This window comes from Hydra vulgaris, chromosome 12 (assembly GCF_038396675.1).
Source record: "Hydra vulgaris chromosome 12, alternate assembly HydraT2T_AEP".
Lineage (NCBI taxonomy): Eukaryota > Metazoa > Cnidaria > Hydrozoa > Anthoathecata > Hydridae > Hydra > Hydra vulgaris.
Genome location: NC_088931.1, coordinates 36,564,292 through 36,583,020, shown reverse-complemented (window position 1 = coordinate 36,583,020; position 18,729 = coordinate 36,564,292). Strand labels below are relative to the sequence as shown.

Genomic DNA, 18,729 nt, shown 5'->3' with positions numbered 1-18,729 from the left:
TCTAGGTTTAGAGGGGGTAACATGTTAGTTACCCCCTCTAGGCCTAAAAAATAAATAAGAAAAAAAATCTCCTGAACTAAATGGGGTCCCATTTTTTCAGGAGATTTTTTTTCTTTTTTTCATAATTTTTTTTCATAAAACAACTCATAGCAAACGTAACATTTCTAGCTAAAATTGAAAGTGTTCGTTAAAGGTTTCGTCAATATTGTTTTAGTTTGATTTAATGGAGAAAAAATGAAAATTAGGTATTAACATTTTTTTGTAAAACTTCTATTATATATATATATATATATATATATATATATATATATATATATATATATATATATATATATATATATATATATATATAAATATATATATATATATATATATATATATATATATATATATATATATATATATATATATATATATATATATATATATATATATATATATATATATATGTATATATAAATATATATATATATATAGTCTCTAATAAATGCACATAACAACAAAATTTTACAAAGCGATAAAAATGAAACATCAAAAAAATGCAACTGCATAGATTAAAAAATTTGTCCGTTAAATAACCAATGCCTTTCCAGCAATATCGTATACCAAGCCACTGTAAGTTCTGGAGATCCTCAATTCACAAACAAAGTTTATTTCGGTATAAGTGAAACCACTTTTAAATTAAGATATGCCAACCATCTGAAATCTTTCAATGCACACAAATATAAAAATGACACTGAACTTTCCAAAGAAATATGGAAGCTAAAATCGAAAAATATAAAACCGGTTGTTACATGGAAAATAATACCACGATGCAAGCCCTCCAACTAAGCATCAAAACTTTGTAATTTTTGTCTCCGCGAGAAATTTCATATATTATCATATAAAGGAGAAAACTTACTTAATAAATGATATGAAATAATATCAAAGTGCCGGCATTCAAAAAAACTTTTACTATCCTTATTTGACACCGGGGACTAAATACCTTTGACATCTTTTTGTTTTTGTTTTGTTTTGTTTTTGTCACTTCAGAACTCGTTCCACCGTAATTTTAATTTGTAATTTTTTAAACGTTTTTAAGTGGCGAAATACACAATGGCTGATGATTGCCGAAAGGCATAAAACTCAGAGTTCCATCAAAAGTTGTTTTTATTCATTTTATATAAATAAATAAATAAATATATATATATATATATATATATATATATATATATATATATATATATATATATATATATATATATATATATATATATATATATATATATATATATATATATATATATATATATATATATATATATATATATATATATATATATATATATATATATATATATATATATATATATATATATATATATATATACTAGGTATGTGATATAAAATTTTGAAATTAATCGAATACTAGATTGTTATATATCATTAAAAAGAGCTTCATTACAGTACTTTAAAGATGCAAAAATTAAAATAAAACATATCTTCGAAATGTTATAGAATTTTAAGTGTCGAATTTTCTATATATGGGTTTCTTGAAGAAACGGTGACCAAACTTTTCTTAACTTTAAACGTCACTACTTTATATATTTTATATACACTATTCAATATTATTTTATACCATAATATACATTTAAACATTATTAATGATTAAATGTTTATAATGATACGCCCTCCCCCAACTACCCTGGTGTATAGCGGAACTCAAGTCAAAAATAGGTGCCTATTTTGGGTGAGTTTGTTGAGTGTCTGGGAAAAAGACTTTTGCTGAAGTCTGAATATATCAGAAAAAAGCATTCCTTCGATGCATACCTGATGCAACATGGAAGTTTTAAATAATAACAAGTTCATTATAAACAAAATTTTACAAAAAAGATTTCATGCAGAATTTCATGAAATTCTGCACGTACCATTCTAAACGTTTGAACATTAATAATTTTTAAATGTATATTTTGATATAAAGTAATACTGAATAGTATATATAAATGTTCATACCATTCTTAAAAATACTCTAAAATAAGTTTTTAATCGGAAATAAAAAAAACGTTTAAAAAGTAATAAAGAAAAAGTCGCCCAAATCGGATGGTTTATCAATAGAAAAAAACTATTTTTTACAGTTTATTATAAAGGATATTTTATAGAGGATATAGCGGATGTATATTGCAAGGATAGAATTATTATTCTTTAAAAAAGTGGAGACAAGAGAGTTCTATATTTCTAATATACGAAAGACTGGTAAAATTATTTTTTTAACAAAAAATGTCTTTAACAATATTTTTCAAATCCTTTTCTAAAGGGATTGTTCTCCATTTTTATATTTTATTCTTTTTTATATAATTAACAAATTCAAAAAAATCAACACTTAAGAGCGTTGTTTATAAAGTAATCGTATAAACCATAGCTAATAAACCATAGCTCCTAGGCTAAGAAAAATTGTATCAAACATAAACATAAATAGCAATTAATCAGAAATTTATTTTTAAGAAGAAAAAACAATAAAACAGTTTGTTTTTAAAAATAACTTAAGAACGGCCAGCCCTTAAATTACACAATATTTACAAATCAAAGAAAAATATCTTCAGATAACAACAAATTAAAAAAAAAAAAAAAAGCAGAAATATAATATCTATTATCATTAAAGTTGAACGTAAATATATAGGAAGGAGGGGGAAGGCATAATTGTTATTTAATGACAACATTTAAAAAATATATAATTAGTAGAGATAATTAAGTTAGATGCTTTTGTACTTTTTATACTTCAATAAGTGTTCTTTTATCTGAAACGTGCTATAACCTTTGCAAAGAAAAAAGTAAATAAAAATTAAAAAAGAAAATTTTGCGAAATTATTTATTTCCTACAACAAATGTATATATATATATATATATATATATATATATATATATATATATATATATATATATATATATATATATATATATATATATATATATATATATATATATATATATATATATATATATATATATATATATATATATATATATATATATTGGAGCTGCCGTGTCGCAGTAGTAGCGCACTTGCCTCAAAAACGTAAGTTCCGTGGTTCAAACCTCACCTCTGGGCAAGTTTTGCGACATTGTTTGGGAAGGAGGCGTGAACTTCCTATTGAATGCTCTTCCACGGTGCTCCGTGATAAGTCCGTAAGGACTTCTTTGGGCGCCTAAAACAAATAAAAAATTGTAATATATATATATATATATATATATATATATATATATATATATATATATATATATATATATATATATATATATATATATATATATATACATTTTTTGTGCATTATTTAGACTGAATGTTCATAACATGTGTATGACAACTGTATTAAGAAAATAAGCTTACAAACAGCAAAATGATAATTGTACATGTTTTTATCTCCGTGATTCAACTCCATAATAAAATTCTATAACTCCGTTATTAAACTTAAAAAATCGTAAAACACAATCGACATAAAATAATTACCATGCTTAAATGCCAAGAAATTTGTACACAGCCATAATGTTTTTGGATACAGAAAAATTTTTCTCCCATACATTTAATTCATTAAACTATACACTTAGTTTTTGTTGTGGTCTGTCAAGCAATGAAGATATTAACAAAATGTCGGCAAAAATAAATAACTCTCACAAAACGATAATTATAATTTATTAAATAAACTATGGGAAGGAGGGGTGGGGGGAGGTAGAAAACAACATTCATAACAAAATCTCATTTTAGCATATTTTACATTTGTTTATATTTTATTTGCATTTTTATTTAACTTAATGTTTTATTTCGTTTTATTACTTGACAAAAATTTAAACAAAAATATTTCCTAAATCCTATAAATTGTAAAGGAAATTGAATAAATATACAAAATATACAATAGCATATTGATGTACAATATCATAATACTCTTTTCAAAAAAGTAATACCTATATGTCATTAAGGTGATTTAAGTTTTAAACAAAAAAAAAAAAAAAAAAATCTGTAATTTTGCGCATGATAAATTCTGAAGTTATTTTGAATTTTTTGCAAATAAATTTTAGATATTATTTTACTAATAAATATATTTATCGTATTAATCTTACTAGTATATATATATATATATATATATATATATATATATATATATATATATATATATATATATATATATATATATATATATATATATATATATATATATATATATATATATATATATATATATATATATATATATATATATATATATATATATATATATTTATCGTATTATTAAAAGAGGTACGCAGTTATATTTATCGAATTAATCTTTGACCGCGTAAAGTAATAGACGCGTTGTACGTAAACCATTTGGAAAAGTCATCGCGTAGCGTGTGGCGTCACGTTTAGACAATCCTATCAAACAGGATTAAAAAGGCATATTTTTTTTAAAATAGAAAAAAAAAAAAAAAAAAACTAAACATAAAATACAACTTAACGTGCTTTATTAGTATAGAAAACGATACACTATCCACAACTAATTCGTTCCACATTTTAAGAATGTCCCTGCAAAAAAAAGTTATATAAAATTTCTATAACCTTTTGAAACATATAGTCTATTGTAAATTGAACAGAATTTCTATGGAAACTCAATTAATTACTATGCCGAATGCCGTTAGTTAAAATATATAAAAGTCTCTTTATATATTCGACTTTTTTTTTCTACATACATTTACAAAAGAAAAAAACTTTTTCGGCGACAATTTCTATATTAATTTCTATAAAGTTCCTTTAGAAATTGTATTAATTTTTTTTGGACTATATGTTTCAAAAGGTAATCGAAATTCTATAGAACAACTTTTTATCGGACTTTTCTCCTCAAGTTTTCTCCAGCATTTTTTAATGTTTGAAACTTCCAGACTCATATATTTTTTTTGAAAATGTTTTTATTTGACATAAGCATAAACATAAATGTTTGGAGTTTGCTCTGTGTCAGGAAGTTAACTATTTCAAACATCAAAAGACGCTGCCTGGACCGAGATCCCATTTGCCCCTGGCTCTTTGTTCGTTTAAATTCAAATGTTACTTTAGTTTTCAAATTTATTTCTAAAAATCAAAAACTTGAAAACTAAATGAATAAAAGAGTTTTTAACTGTTAAAACACAACAAAACTGTTTAGTAGAAAACTCATTTAACATATTAAATCTTAAAATGAAATTTTCATTCATTTTGTTTTTGCTTTATATTTATTGAAAACTTGGATATAGGTCCCCTTAAAATTTGTATTTTCATAAATTTTTTGTTTCACGGATATGTCATATTTAAATAGCTAATTAGTTCCTCGAGTATTACGTTGCACATTTGACATTTTTATTTTTAGTTAACTTATACCTATCTTTATTTGCAGTTTTGATGAAAAAAAAAACTGCTTTTAAAAATCTGTTCCATCTCCTATAATATTATAGAACGCCTCGACTTTAGGTTGACGCGCTCTTTAGACAATCTTTGTACAAGTATGGGTTTAATTCCCGCCACGCCCCTGTGAGTACTGCACTCGACGTGTTTCTCTACGCAGCGGCCTTGTTCGTTAAGGTTCGTCTTTTGGAATTAAAGAGCTGAGAGATGGTTGTAACCACAATAAAGTTGCCTCCTCGACTGTTGTTCCCCTATTGGTCTTGGGGAGATAAATATCATTACAAAAAAATATTTTATATTTCTTTATTATTTTTCAAGAAGCCATAGTCTTTAAAACACATAAAAGTATTTTACTAAAACAAAAAACCGTAGTCTTTAAAATACACGAGGGATGAAAATCTTCACTTTTGATGTGAAGTAAAAATTTAATATAAGATTTTAACTAGGGGAGTTAGAGAAATCTCGTACGAACTGTTTTTAAAAATTTCATTGACTTATAACATTATATATAATAAAAAAGATTATATAATAATTTTTTTCGATAATCTATATCGTAAAAATCGTCAGGGTTAGGGTTAGGGTTATTATTTTAATTAATTAAAGCGTTAAATTTTTTTTTAGTAGAGCTAGTTAAACTTTTGCAAATTTTACATTTTTGTTTATTTTTAATTCTTATCTTATATACCTTTTTTAACTGCAATTTTTTTTAATTATGTTTTTATTTATAATTTAATTTATTTTATATTCATTTTTAAATATTTGTGGGTTATTAATTTGAATGTATGATAAGAACAAATGGTATATATGTAAATATATAAATGAATATAAAATAAATGTCAAGAATTTAACAAATATTTTGTTAATCTAGGCCCCTCTCTTGCTTCTAACATTGCGCAACCAAATAAAAAAAATTTCATAATTTTTCGGGAGAAAAACCCAACACTAGTATAAATAATGAAAAGATAACTAAACTTGAATTTAATAAAGCAATTATTAAACTTAAACGTGTGGAGTTCCTCAGGGTTCAATCCTAGGTCCATTATTGTTTTTAATATATATATTAACGATATGCATAAAGCTTCCCAAAAAATATCTATAATTATGTATGCTGACGATACAAATTTATTTTTTAATCATCCTGATGCAAAGACTTTGTTTGAAACTATGAATATTGAACTCAAAAATTTCAAACTCTGGTTTATAGCAAATAAATTATCCCTAAATTGTAAAAAAACTAGCTTTACTCTATTTAAAAAAAAAAATAATCAATTAATCTTCCGTTAAAGCTGCCTAAACTGTTTATTAATAAAAATCAAATTAAACGTGAAAAATACACAAAATTTTTGGGAGTACTTTTTGATGAAAATTTGTCATGGAGAAACCATATTGGTCTTCTTGAAACAAAGGTGTCCTCTGTAATGGGTGTTTTGTATAAGTCAAGACCTTTTCTCGGTAGTAAACTACTTAATATGTTTTACTTTAGTCCTGTACATAGTCAGTTTTTTTACGCAAATATTGTATGGGCCAGCACCCATAAAACCAAATTGCTAAAATTGCAAAGTCTGCAAAATCATGCAAGCAAAGCAATTAATTATTTAAATAGGTTAGTAAACCCGGCCCCAGTGATGAAAAGCATGATGGTTCTAGATATTGAGAAACTTAACACATTACAGATATTAATTTTTATGTATAAGTATAAAAACAATCTTCTACCAAGCGTTTTTTCAGATAACTTCCTGATATCATTTTCTGAAAAATATAATCTGCGTTCAAATACCAGGAACGACTATCAACTAGGAAAAATTCAATCACAGCAGTTAAGTTTAATTACAAACCGTGGTCCATCAATATGGAGTCGTTTCCAAAATAAAGTATTAAAGACCTAAAAAGCATTTCATCGTTTAAACAACAAACTAAAATGTATCTCCTTAATTCCTGACATATATATTATAGTTTACAGTATTTGTTTTCAGATTATTTTGTATTTTTTCTTTTTATTTATTTTTTTTTTTTTTTCTTTTTATGTGTTTTAATATATTTTTTTTTGTTTTCAATTTTTTACACTAAAAAAAAAAAAAAAAAATGAGTTTTGCTTTATTAAATTTTTATTTTACTTTAAAAATTAAAGTGTTTTTTTATTTTTTTAAATGAGTGACTAAAGGGGCTCAATGAAAAGGTTGTGATGATAAACGCATCATCCTTACCTTCTTTGAGTCCCTGACTGATTATAACAGTATGTACATATATTATAAATAAAAAAAGATCAAAAACGTTTTTTATAAAGGTTTTTTATGTTTACGATGTTATTTATTTTATATGAAAAATTGTAATAATGTTTAATCAGCGAAATATAAGTTTAAAAAAAAAAAAAAAAAAAAAATTATTAAATACCAGTTTTTTTATCGTGCAATTTTTCCATTATTATTATTGTTATTATTATTTTGCCAAAAATATTTTCTGAGGTCAAGTATCACAACTATTGTCTAGATAAAATAAAGAAAATAAAAAAATAAAAAAAGTTTATTAATTCAAAAAATAAGATTGAAAATAATTTTAAATTTCTTCTTTGCTTTGCTTTTTATTTTATCATATATGTTTCAATTTTTTTATTTTATTTTGTTTATGTAAATTAGATATGAGTTGTTGCTTTTTCTAGAAATTTTTAGGCAATAGCTTTTTTTTGTTTGAATAACTTTTGTTTAGTACCCAATACAAATGAATGTTTTTATTAGACATTAATTTGTTTTTCCTTTTTGGTTTAACTTTTTTTTCCTGTTATTTTAAAAAACACAAAAAAAATTGTATTCTTTTAAAGTAAAATACTCTAAAACGGAATAAAAAGACTATGAAAAGTCGTGTTAATGTTCAGGTCATCCATGATGAGTCTATCAAGTTTATAAAGTGTTTTTTATTTTAAGAAAATTTTGTCAAAACTACGTAATCAGTAAATTAAATATACGTAAAATATACGTAGAACATTTATCTTTATTTTTGATTTGCCTTTTTTTCTCTTCTTTTTTTTTACGTGTCAAATGACGTCTTTCAAAAAGACTTTTTCGTTAATTTTCGAGCATTAGTAGAACAGTTAAAAGGATGACGTCCTAAGAAATAACTTTTTTGTTCTTTCTTTTTTTTACAAGTAATTTAAAAGTTCTTATTAAAAAAATTTTATTCCAGATCCCAAGGACCCAACTCTCTAATAAACTAACGTATGTTTTATCTTTAATGTAGACTGTTGATGAAACCAGTGTGATAATAAAGATTTGCTTCATTATAAAAGATGTTTGTTAAATTTTTTCCAATTTATGACGTAACATCGGATGTCTGCTCAATATTTAATTGAAGTTATTCAATTAAATATTTAGTCCATGATATTGTGGTTAACTTAAAAAAAGAGACGATAAAACTATTTTAAAATGATAAAACATGATTGAAATATGCTGAAAGCAAAAAATTCATCCAACTTTTAGATAAATAAAAATGAATTTTTAAAATATAATTAATAAATGTGCAAATAGACATTAAAAATACAAAAAGCAGTTAGATTAATATAGTCTTATTGGTCTGATAACAGCCTTTAAAAGAAACTCTAAAAAGTTCTATTTGCTCTTGCGCAAACAACGGAAATGGACTTCCTTGACGTTAGTCTTGGAAAGACAATATATATATCAAAAGATTAGAAAAAGATTTCTGTGGGTTTATTCAAACAATATGTCTTAATTATTTATTGTAAAAAGCAACTGTTTGGTTAAATAAAACCAACTCATATAATGATTTGAGTTTTTTTTTTTTTTTTAGCCACACAATTGTATGAAATGTCATACAGCAATCATATCAGTAGTTTATATCAGCAATATTCCACTTATTATAAATATTAAAAAAGTTTATAAAGACTTAAAATAGCTACATTTTTTTGCCATATCTAAAAAATATGATTTTAAAAAGACTTGATTTTTTTTTTGTGTGTTAAAATTTTTTGGATTTAAATTTATTTGGTTCTACGCTGTCGAAATTTGAGAAAAGCCGCAATTTATACTGTAAAAAAAAAATGAACATGCTAAAATATTAACCTATATATCATGTAGTGTATATGATACTATATGACCCTTGTCCATGATATAGCATATATATTAATGGTGCAGTATTTTTGTTTAATACTGTTTTTATTGTTTAAAGTTAATCATATTTTAATTTAATTTAATTTCAAAACGCAACTTTACAAAGTTTACTTAACATTTATATCCTTTTCAATTTTGATTATAAAACTTCATTGTTTTCAAATATATTTTATCAATTATAATTTTTTTATCAAGAAAAACGCAATAATTATTCGTTATCTTTAATTATTCGTTATCTTTAGCATTCCTGTGTTAAAAAAAAACTTCGCTGATTTTCTTTTTTTCTTTTTTCCTCTTCTTTTCCAGTAGCCTGGATTTTGCTCATAAAAGTTAATAAGTCTTAGCGGAAGAAATTTTTTTTCTTCTTTTTCCTCTTTAGCGACGCTAGACGATATTTAAATATGTTTATTATTTATTACTGTCTCATAAATAGAAACTTAAAAATACAAAGGAATTTTATCAGACTGAAAAAAATATCTATTGTGTTTATTTATTTAAACAACTGGTAACACTGATTTTTTGAAGTTTCTAATTCTCGACTTTTTGATCATTTTATGCGCGATTGTTCGGCAAAAACTTCACGGGCTAGGCTCATTCGAAAATAAACCAAGCATGGTTCTGCTTACTTGCCGTGTTAGAATTATGAATGATTTAAGTAGTAAATATGGCACAACTTTAAATAAAAAGTTCTGTGAGGCTAATAAAATAAATAACAAACTTCAAAATATTTTACTACATTTTATCCCGTCTCTTGGAAGCACATTTTAACGAGCTAGCGTAATTTTTTTCTTTGTTCATTTTTTAACTTCATTCAAGTGTCTGAACAAAGAAATGCAAGGAACACCCGCCAATTACTTTGTCATTTATCACTTTGTGCAACAGCTATTTTTCATTGGTTTAAACTTATAACAAGCAATTTTATTGGTCAGAGCTAATCTTTAGTCTTTATAGCAACTTTTAAGTAGATCTCCAAGAACAAAAAAAGTTTAGCAAATGTTTTTTGAAGTTGTTGTTTTGTTGTGTATAATAAAAACTTTTATAAGTTATTTAAAATTTATATTCAGTTGTTTTGTTTAAAATATCAATTTAACGTGGTCTAACAATTTTTTTTTAAGTTTTAAAGCCGAAAACAATTGCAAAGTATATGGTTTTTTGTGAAAGATAAAAACTCTAGACTTGCTAATAAATACAGTTCTAAAATGATGTTGGACACGGAAAAAATGGACGTAGATCTTTCTATTGTGAAGAAAGAACGACTTGAATTAGACGATTATGGCCAGAATACCGGAAATATACTAGATAATTTTATTACAGAGCATGACTACCACGATTTTCCTCAGAGTGTTCCTAATGTGGTAATATTTTTTATTATTGTTTAAATAACTTTATTCAGTTTTTTGAGTTTAATTGTAAAAACATTTTTATGTCAAAACAATTTATATCAATGTAAATACAATTATTGCATATGTTGCAATATTATTTACTTCATCGATTAAAATAAAAAAATTATATACACACTCTGTCATTTAGATATTATAAAAGTTATATACATTAGAGCAATTGTAACGTAAGTCAATAAGTTAGGACATTTTCTTTTTATTGATACTTTTATTAAAAATATTCAAACAACTAAGTAAAATAGTAAATTTTTGTTTTTAAAGTCATCAAAAATTAATTTTTTTTTTTTAATTAAATAGAAATAATATTTAAATTCGTATCTTGTTACTTGAACTACTAATTAAATGAAAAATAGAAAAATTTTATTTTATGAAATGATTCAACATTTTTGCATCTTGGATTGTCGGCCTTTTTTCTATATAGCTAAAAAACAAACTTAACAATTTAATCCGCTTCTTAAATTAACTTAGTCGTGATTCAATTGTTGATCTAAAGTTAATTTAGGAAGATTAGATATAATTTCCAATTTTTAATTTATTTTACATTAATATTTACAATGCGAAATAATCTAATAAGTAACTGTGAAAAAAAGGAACAAATTTAAGTTGATATTATAAGCTAAATATTTTTGCACATTTAAAAAAAAAAATTAAATTTTGCACTCCTTAGTATTAATTGAATTTTTAATTGTAAATTTGTTTTTTCTGTGTAATTATAACAACATAATGTAACCCGTAATGATACTAATTATTCTGTTACTTTTTTTAATAAAAGTTTTTATTTTGAATGTAGGTTAACATTTCAGTAATGTTAAATTTATATATAATTTTATTGGTTTAGCAGTGTATTGGTGATGACGATGTTAATGTAGACTGGCTTTCAAGTTTTTTTGACGAACCTTTACACGATCATATGTCTGGTTTAAACCCTCCTTTAACTGATCTTGTATCCATTTCAAACTCGAACTCAAAGTTAACGTTTGTATCTGGTGAAAACGAAGATTTGTGTTTAGATTCGATGCCCATATTTTCAGAATGTTACACTAACGGAGTTTTTAACGTATCTAGCAAAGGTAGTACAACAACGTCAACTTCGTCTCCAGCTCTCCGAAACTTTAATCCTTTATTGTCACAAACAAAAAAAGAAAATTTTATCGAAGATGATTTTGTCAAAGATGATGTAAAAAAGGGTCAAATTCTTACTAAACCGCAAAACTTTGAAGTTGATAAACAAATCACAAAAACAGAAAACCAGCAAAAACTTTTTTTATTCATGAACACGCCGGAGAATCGCGTCAAATTAGCCGGCACAAACTTTAACATTATAAATGCAAATTTATTAAATAAACTATCAGGTCAAAATAATGATAAACCTATGAACGTTATTCAACTAAAGAAATGCATTAAATTAAACAACGTCGTCAAGTGCAATCCGACAACGACCAATAGTAATGCATCAACTGCTTCATCAGAAAATAAAACCCTTAACACAGCACCTAAAATTATATTAAATAAAAACAATGGCATAACTGATATTTTGCAATCTAGCTTATTACAAGGAATCATCAAAAAAGAGCCGGAAAACATAGAAATAGATTCGGGTAAATATTTTCTAATGGTTTTTATTAGTACTTTAACAGGTTAAATTCAATTTTTATTGCCTTATATAACTATGTGAAATACGACAATGATTGTTGGTGTGTGGGGAGAATTGAGATGGTTTTTTATGGTAATAAGATATTTATTACTTTTTAATACCTAATACATTTTTATAATTTTTGACATTTGATATTTTATACCACTTAGTAATCATTACGCGGACTAGTTTGTACTAGTTTAAGCTGAGTCATTAGTTTCATTTTTGTTCATTGCGGTATTTCTTTGTCATTTATAAATTCAATATAAAAACGATGCTGAGAGGATAATACCGTTCTGATTAGCGTTAAAGATTTTTACCACTTTTTTAATGAAATTTCATAGATTTGTTACGCGTCTTGATCATAAAAAGGTTTTCCACAGCGATTGAACACGTGCGATAGCGACCATTGTTCATCTTTCTCGTTTTTGTTGACAAAGCTGTTTAGACTGAGAGATATAAAATGTAAATATTAGTTTCAATGACCTGCGCTCTTTGAGCAGCTGTTTATTTAACAATTTTTCTTAGATTTTTGTTATGCAATTGCTGATAAGCGCTGATCGATTTTTTAAAAGCGCTGTTACATAAGTATGTATACTTTGTAAAAAGTGGGTGAAATGTTTGTTGTTAAAACGTTTTTTCTTTCTCTCTCTTTCTCATTCTATTTATCTATATCAATATATCTTATATATATATATATATATATATATATATATATATATATATATATATATATATATATATATATATATATATATATATATATATATATAATATATATATATATTTATATATATATATATATATATATATATATATATATATATATATATATTATATATATATATATATAACTGTTACATTATCTAATTTAAAAATTAACTCCTTAAACTATATAAATTTGTAACCAATATTTGCGGTTAGTATAGAATTATTTATTTAAAAAATAAATCTCTGTGTGTGGGTGGGTGGGTGAGTGTTTGTTTATACATACGTGTTTGCATTATACTATTAGGCCGGGTGAATAAAAATGAGCAATTGCTTTTACTCAGTAATTGATCAGCTTTACGTGAATAAAAACTAAGCGGCTATAATTAAATTTTTATTCACGTAAAGTTAAACAATTTACTCAGAAATTGTTCAGCTTTACGTAAATAAAAAGTTGATCAAAATTGATAAAGTTTCGTAAACTGACGTTCACGTAAACTGACCAATTACTTTCGTAAACTGAAGTTCACGTAAACTGACCAATTACTGAGTAAAATCAATTGCTCATTTTTATTCACCCAGCCTATTATATTGCGAAGTGAATTTCAATTAAGTAATTATTAAAAAAAAATTGTTTTAACCATGATTTTAAAATATCGTCATCGGTGCTAAAATATATTAATTAGTATAAGTCATCATTTATATTCATAATTATAATGAAATTCAAAATACAATTTATTACTATGATATTTTCTTTTTCTTACTTTTTATTTACTTATTATTGTTTCAATTGAAATATTTTTTATTTTAAACACCCTTATACCCAACCACCTGAATACGCTTCCTTTAAACCTTTGAACTTTTAAAATGGCTATTAGGGTTATGAATTTTTTTCAACCCCATACTCCTGTACTGTGTTTGATGAACTTTAACCTAAAAAGCACGAAATAAACTATTATTTGCATATCTTTTAAAAAAAGTTCACCCCGTCATTGCAAAATCGATTTTCACTACGCAAACCGGTTTTTATTGCCGTCATCATTGAAATTTATTTAAGTTCAGTTAAATATTTTGATGAGTATATATTTTTCAGTCAATGTATGTGCATTTTAAAAACTGTCTCAAAGATTTTTTATTTAAAAAAATCATATACTTATTAAAATATTTAACTGAATTTAAATAAATTTCAATGATAACGACAATAAAAACCGGTTTGTGTAGTTAAAAATCGATTTTTCAATGGCGGGGTGAACTTTTTTCAAAAGATGTGTAAATAATAGCTCATTTCGTGCTTTTTAGGTAAAAGTTTATCAAACTACAGTCCGGGAGCATGGGGTTGAAACAAAAGTTATAGCCCTAATGGCTATAGTTCTTAATTACAAGGAATATTTAATATAGCAACCTTTTATTTGTTAATTGATTTTTAAAAACTCTATGCTGAAGCCTTATTTTTAACGTAGATCGTATTGATCTACGTTAAAAGTAACACAACATTAATGCAAAAGTTTCACAAAAATAAAATTAAAAAAGGGTTAAAAGGATCTTGGAGTGCTTGAAGTTTATCTTTAAATAATAACTTTCTAGTGGAAATCATAGAATGGTTTATTTATTGACTATTATTGATATTTGAAATCAATTTTCTAAAAATCTGACTGTAGGATTGCAATTTTTGTTTTGTTTAAACTTCAGATAAATATTTTATTTATTTATACTATTTTTCTGGTTTCTGCTTTAACATTTTTTTGATATAAAAATTTAATCTTACTGTTATGACTATTTCCAAATACATTAAAGAGTTTCTTTTTACTTTTGTTATATATATATATATATATATATATATATATATATATATATATATATATATATATATATATATATATATATATATATATATATATATATATATACATATATTTAAGAAAACAAAAAAAAAAACAATGTGCTAAATATTTAGCTCATTGTTTTATTTTTATTTTTTTTCGGAAACACCCTATCCCCATACGATATTTCCAAATATTTGTATGTCATTTTGATTATAAAAAAAAGCCCTTTAAAATTTATTTAAAGATATTTTTAATTTTTAAGGTTATGAATCCCCGAACTCTAATGAGTCACCGTGTTCGCCTCCGGGTGACATTGATAAATCAAGTTATGACACCTACATTGACGTGGTATGTTTTTATTTTTGTTTATGTGTTTAAATATTCTAAAAACATTTTGACAAATAAAGGTTAGATGAAATAATAAATTTGATAATGACTTTTTAAATTGAATTATAAAAAAAAAAAAGAAAATAACTATCGATGAAGGGAGAATGCACTTCCACGTTTAAAAACATAATAAACACGTTAAAACGCGATTGAATTTTTAACTTTTTTTTATCAAGAGTTTATCTTTAGATTAATGATATTTTTAAAAGTTCTGTTTGTGGATATTGACTTTCGAACTTAGCAATTGCGACCTTAAATTTTGCAAGCAATTGTGCAAATAATTGATGTGATTTATAAAGTTATCTTTGTTGTGTTTGTTTTGTTTACCATTAAGAAATATGAGATGAAGAGCCAGGTAAACACCTGAAAATAAGCTTTTTTTTTTTTATTCTCAAAAATGTCAAAAATGTACATGTAATTTGGGGAAAAAGAAACTATTTTTAAGCATTCCCAGCAAACAAAAAATAATATTTTTAAACATTACCAGGAGTTCGGTCCTAAAAAGATGTCTTTTAAACATCTTTTGAACGTTCTGAAGGTCATTTGAACGGAGTACTGGCTGGGTTAGATTGCTTTTTAAACTATCATATATTAAAGTTACAAACGGCAGTTTTACCTTTTATATGGCTCTTATTTAATGGTATTAAACTCCCAGTAAATAAATGAAAATGAAAAATATGGTAGATGAATACTAATTGTGTATTTACCAACCTATTTTCTGCAACAATTGTTTTCTTATTTTAAAATTTTTTCAAATCATAAATTAAATTAAAATTTCATCTAAATATTTCATTGCAGTCAAATGTTAGACAAATAACCGTAGCTATGTAGCGTTATAACCACATTGCGTGTATATCTAGATATAAACGCGATGTGTTATCTAGATATACACGCGATGTGATCAATTTTTAAAAACCTCATGTACACGAGGTTTTTAAATTGACATTAATTGGTATTCAAAAAAATTGATAACCTTTAATTTTTGCATTTTGGAATCTGGAAATATTGTAAACTCACCTACCCCAAGCGGTTATCCCGGGTCAGCTAAAAAGTAGTTTTTTACCATGTTTTAGCCGTATAAGTGTAACGTTATTTACGTATCAAGTCAGCTTGTAACGTTCTTTGCAATCAAGTTGGAGAATGTTATATATAATGTTGATGCACCTATAAATGACAATGTAAAATATCACTATCTTTAATAAAATGTTTTATGTAATTAAAACTTTCTCTTCATTTTCTGTTTGTTTTTTTAATAACTTTTTTTTAAATATATAGCCTCCCCATGAGCGCCAACCGTTTTATTTATCGGAAGAAGAAAAAAGAACGTTGATTATCGAAGGACTTCCAGTACCAACTTCTCTTCCTTTAAACAAAATGGAAGAAAGAGCTTTGAAAAAAGTGCGGAGAAAAATAAAGAATAAAATATCCGCACAAGAAAGCCGAAGGAAAAAGAAAGAGTATATGGAAGCCTTAGAGAAGAGGTTTGTGATTTAAAACAAATTTTATAAAGATAAAAAATAATTTTAAAATAATTTTTTTTAATTCTGTTAAGTTGGTCTTTAAAATATTTATAAGAACTACCTTCAATGTTATGTGTTATTTTATAATCTAATACATAAAATATAAACTAATCTTATTTTTTTAAAGGGTTGATTCTTTTGCTAATGAAAATAGTTCATTAAAAAAGAAAATGAGCAACTTAGAAGTAGCAAACCGATCCTTAATATTGCAAGTTCAAAAACTTCAGGCCCTGATTTCCGGAAACTCGGATAGTAAACAGATTCCAGATATACAAACATTGGGTAAACACTTTGAAAATAAGCTTTATATACAGGTAAATCCAATTTATAAGAATCGGAGAAACTAAATTATTTTATCATTTAGAAACTGTACCTTAGTTCCTTCTTGGAAGACTAGAGATTTGGAGATCATCTTTGCATAAATTTAAGCTTTACAACTGCTCAAATGATGAATCATCTTGGACGGAATAAAATGGTATAGCGATTCGTTAAAGTGAAGTTTTTATTAACTTCTTGCGCTTTGAATTTTGCATGTAAATCGCTCTATTTTCCCAAATATGCACGCTACTTTAAGTGCATAGCGTGTGTTACTTGAAACGCATGGGTGTGTGTTACTCAAGACGTCTGGACGTGTTTTGGTAGTATTTATAAAATAAAATTGTAAATATTTAACATTTCGAAAATTTATTTGTCAGGATTTATTTATTTGTGTTAGAATGTCATTTTAAAAATATAATACTTTGGTGGTTAGAATTTTTTGGCCAATTTACGCGTTTATTTATTTTATCATTTTTTATTTAGTCGGCTCACGTGTTTATTTATTTAGCGCAATTATTAAAAAATTTTCCTTTACAAAAAATCAACGATTTGTGTTTCACTAATCCTTTTCGAGTTAGAGGAGTACTTTTTTTTTTTAAATTAAAAAAATTCAAAATTATTGTTTGTGAATCATTCAATTAGTGTAACGCAATTTTTAAAGAATAAAAGATTGCAACAAAAATTGTGTACATAATTATTCACACCCTGTAAATTTCGAAAACTAATAAAGATGAAAAAAATACTTTTAAGGTGACATTTATATTGAGTATGCTAATGCATTTTACATAATCATGAGGGAAACTCCAAAAACAAATGCGAGGAGAATGAAGTTTAAAAGATCTTAGGCTTTCTTGAATTAAATCAAAACTTATTGATAATATTCAAGTTTCATTAAAAAACGTCTTGATGTTTAAAATACTATGTTTTAAAGGATATGTAAAACTTGAAATCCTCACAATATTCGAGGTGGTTGTTTAAATTGCAACGAAATTGATTTTGACAAAGTTTCATGGCACCTCCTAATGTACTCACAAACACAATGTCTCCCTTAAATGATTTTTTTGATTTTTTTTTAGACGAGATTGACAGTGAATTTTATAGGGTGTGTATTAGCAATTGTAAAGTTAAAAACACTAAATATTTTAGAAAATAATCAAGACAAACTATTTAGAAAATTTATTATTATTCTAGTATTTTATTATTGCCCGTTGTAATATTTCAAATATCTTTTTTTTTTAGTGAGATTTTTACTTTAAAATTTTTGTTGTTGGCATTTTTGGTATTTTTATGATCCAATTTGTATCTCTTACCATTAAATTTGTTGCCAGATTATTAAACGGTTTTTTGAAGAAGCAAAAGTTACTAGACCTCAATACAATTTCCTGGCATGATAAAGATTGGAAACTAAAAGATATATACATAATGCTTTAGTGATGGAC

The 18,729-nt window shown here is 24.9% G+C and overlaps 1 protein-coding gene across 2 annotated transcripts; it reads left to right on the top strand.

The window, feature by feature from the left end:
• Positions 1 to 10,050: 10,050 nt before the first annotated feature.
• On the top strand, positions 10,051 to 17,725 carry LOC100207904 (uncharacterized). 2 transcript variants are annotated; one of them, XM_065813116.1, is made up of 6 exons: positions 10,051 to 10,856; positions 11,740 to 12,499; positions 15,328 to 15,413; positions 16,728 to 16,933; positions 17,100 to 17,254; positions 17,337 to 17,725. In XM_065813116.1, the coding sequence occupies exons 1-6, from the start codon at positions 10,701 to 10,703 to the stop codon at positions 17,348 to 17,350; spliced, it is 1,377 nt and encodes a 458-aa protein (XP_065669188.1). In that variant the 5' UTR covers positions 10,051 to 10,700; the 3' UTR covers positions 17,351 to 17,725. The 2 variants fall into 2 exon arrangements, with proteins under 2 accessions (XP_065669188.1, XP_065669187.1); XM_065813115.1 differs by having other exon boundaries at positions 10,534 to 10,856; positions 11,743 to 12,499.
• Positions 17,726 to 18,729: the final 1,004 nt, after the last annotated feature.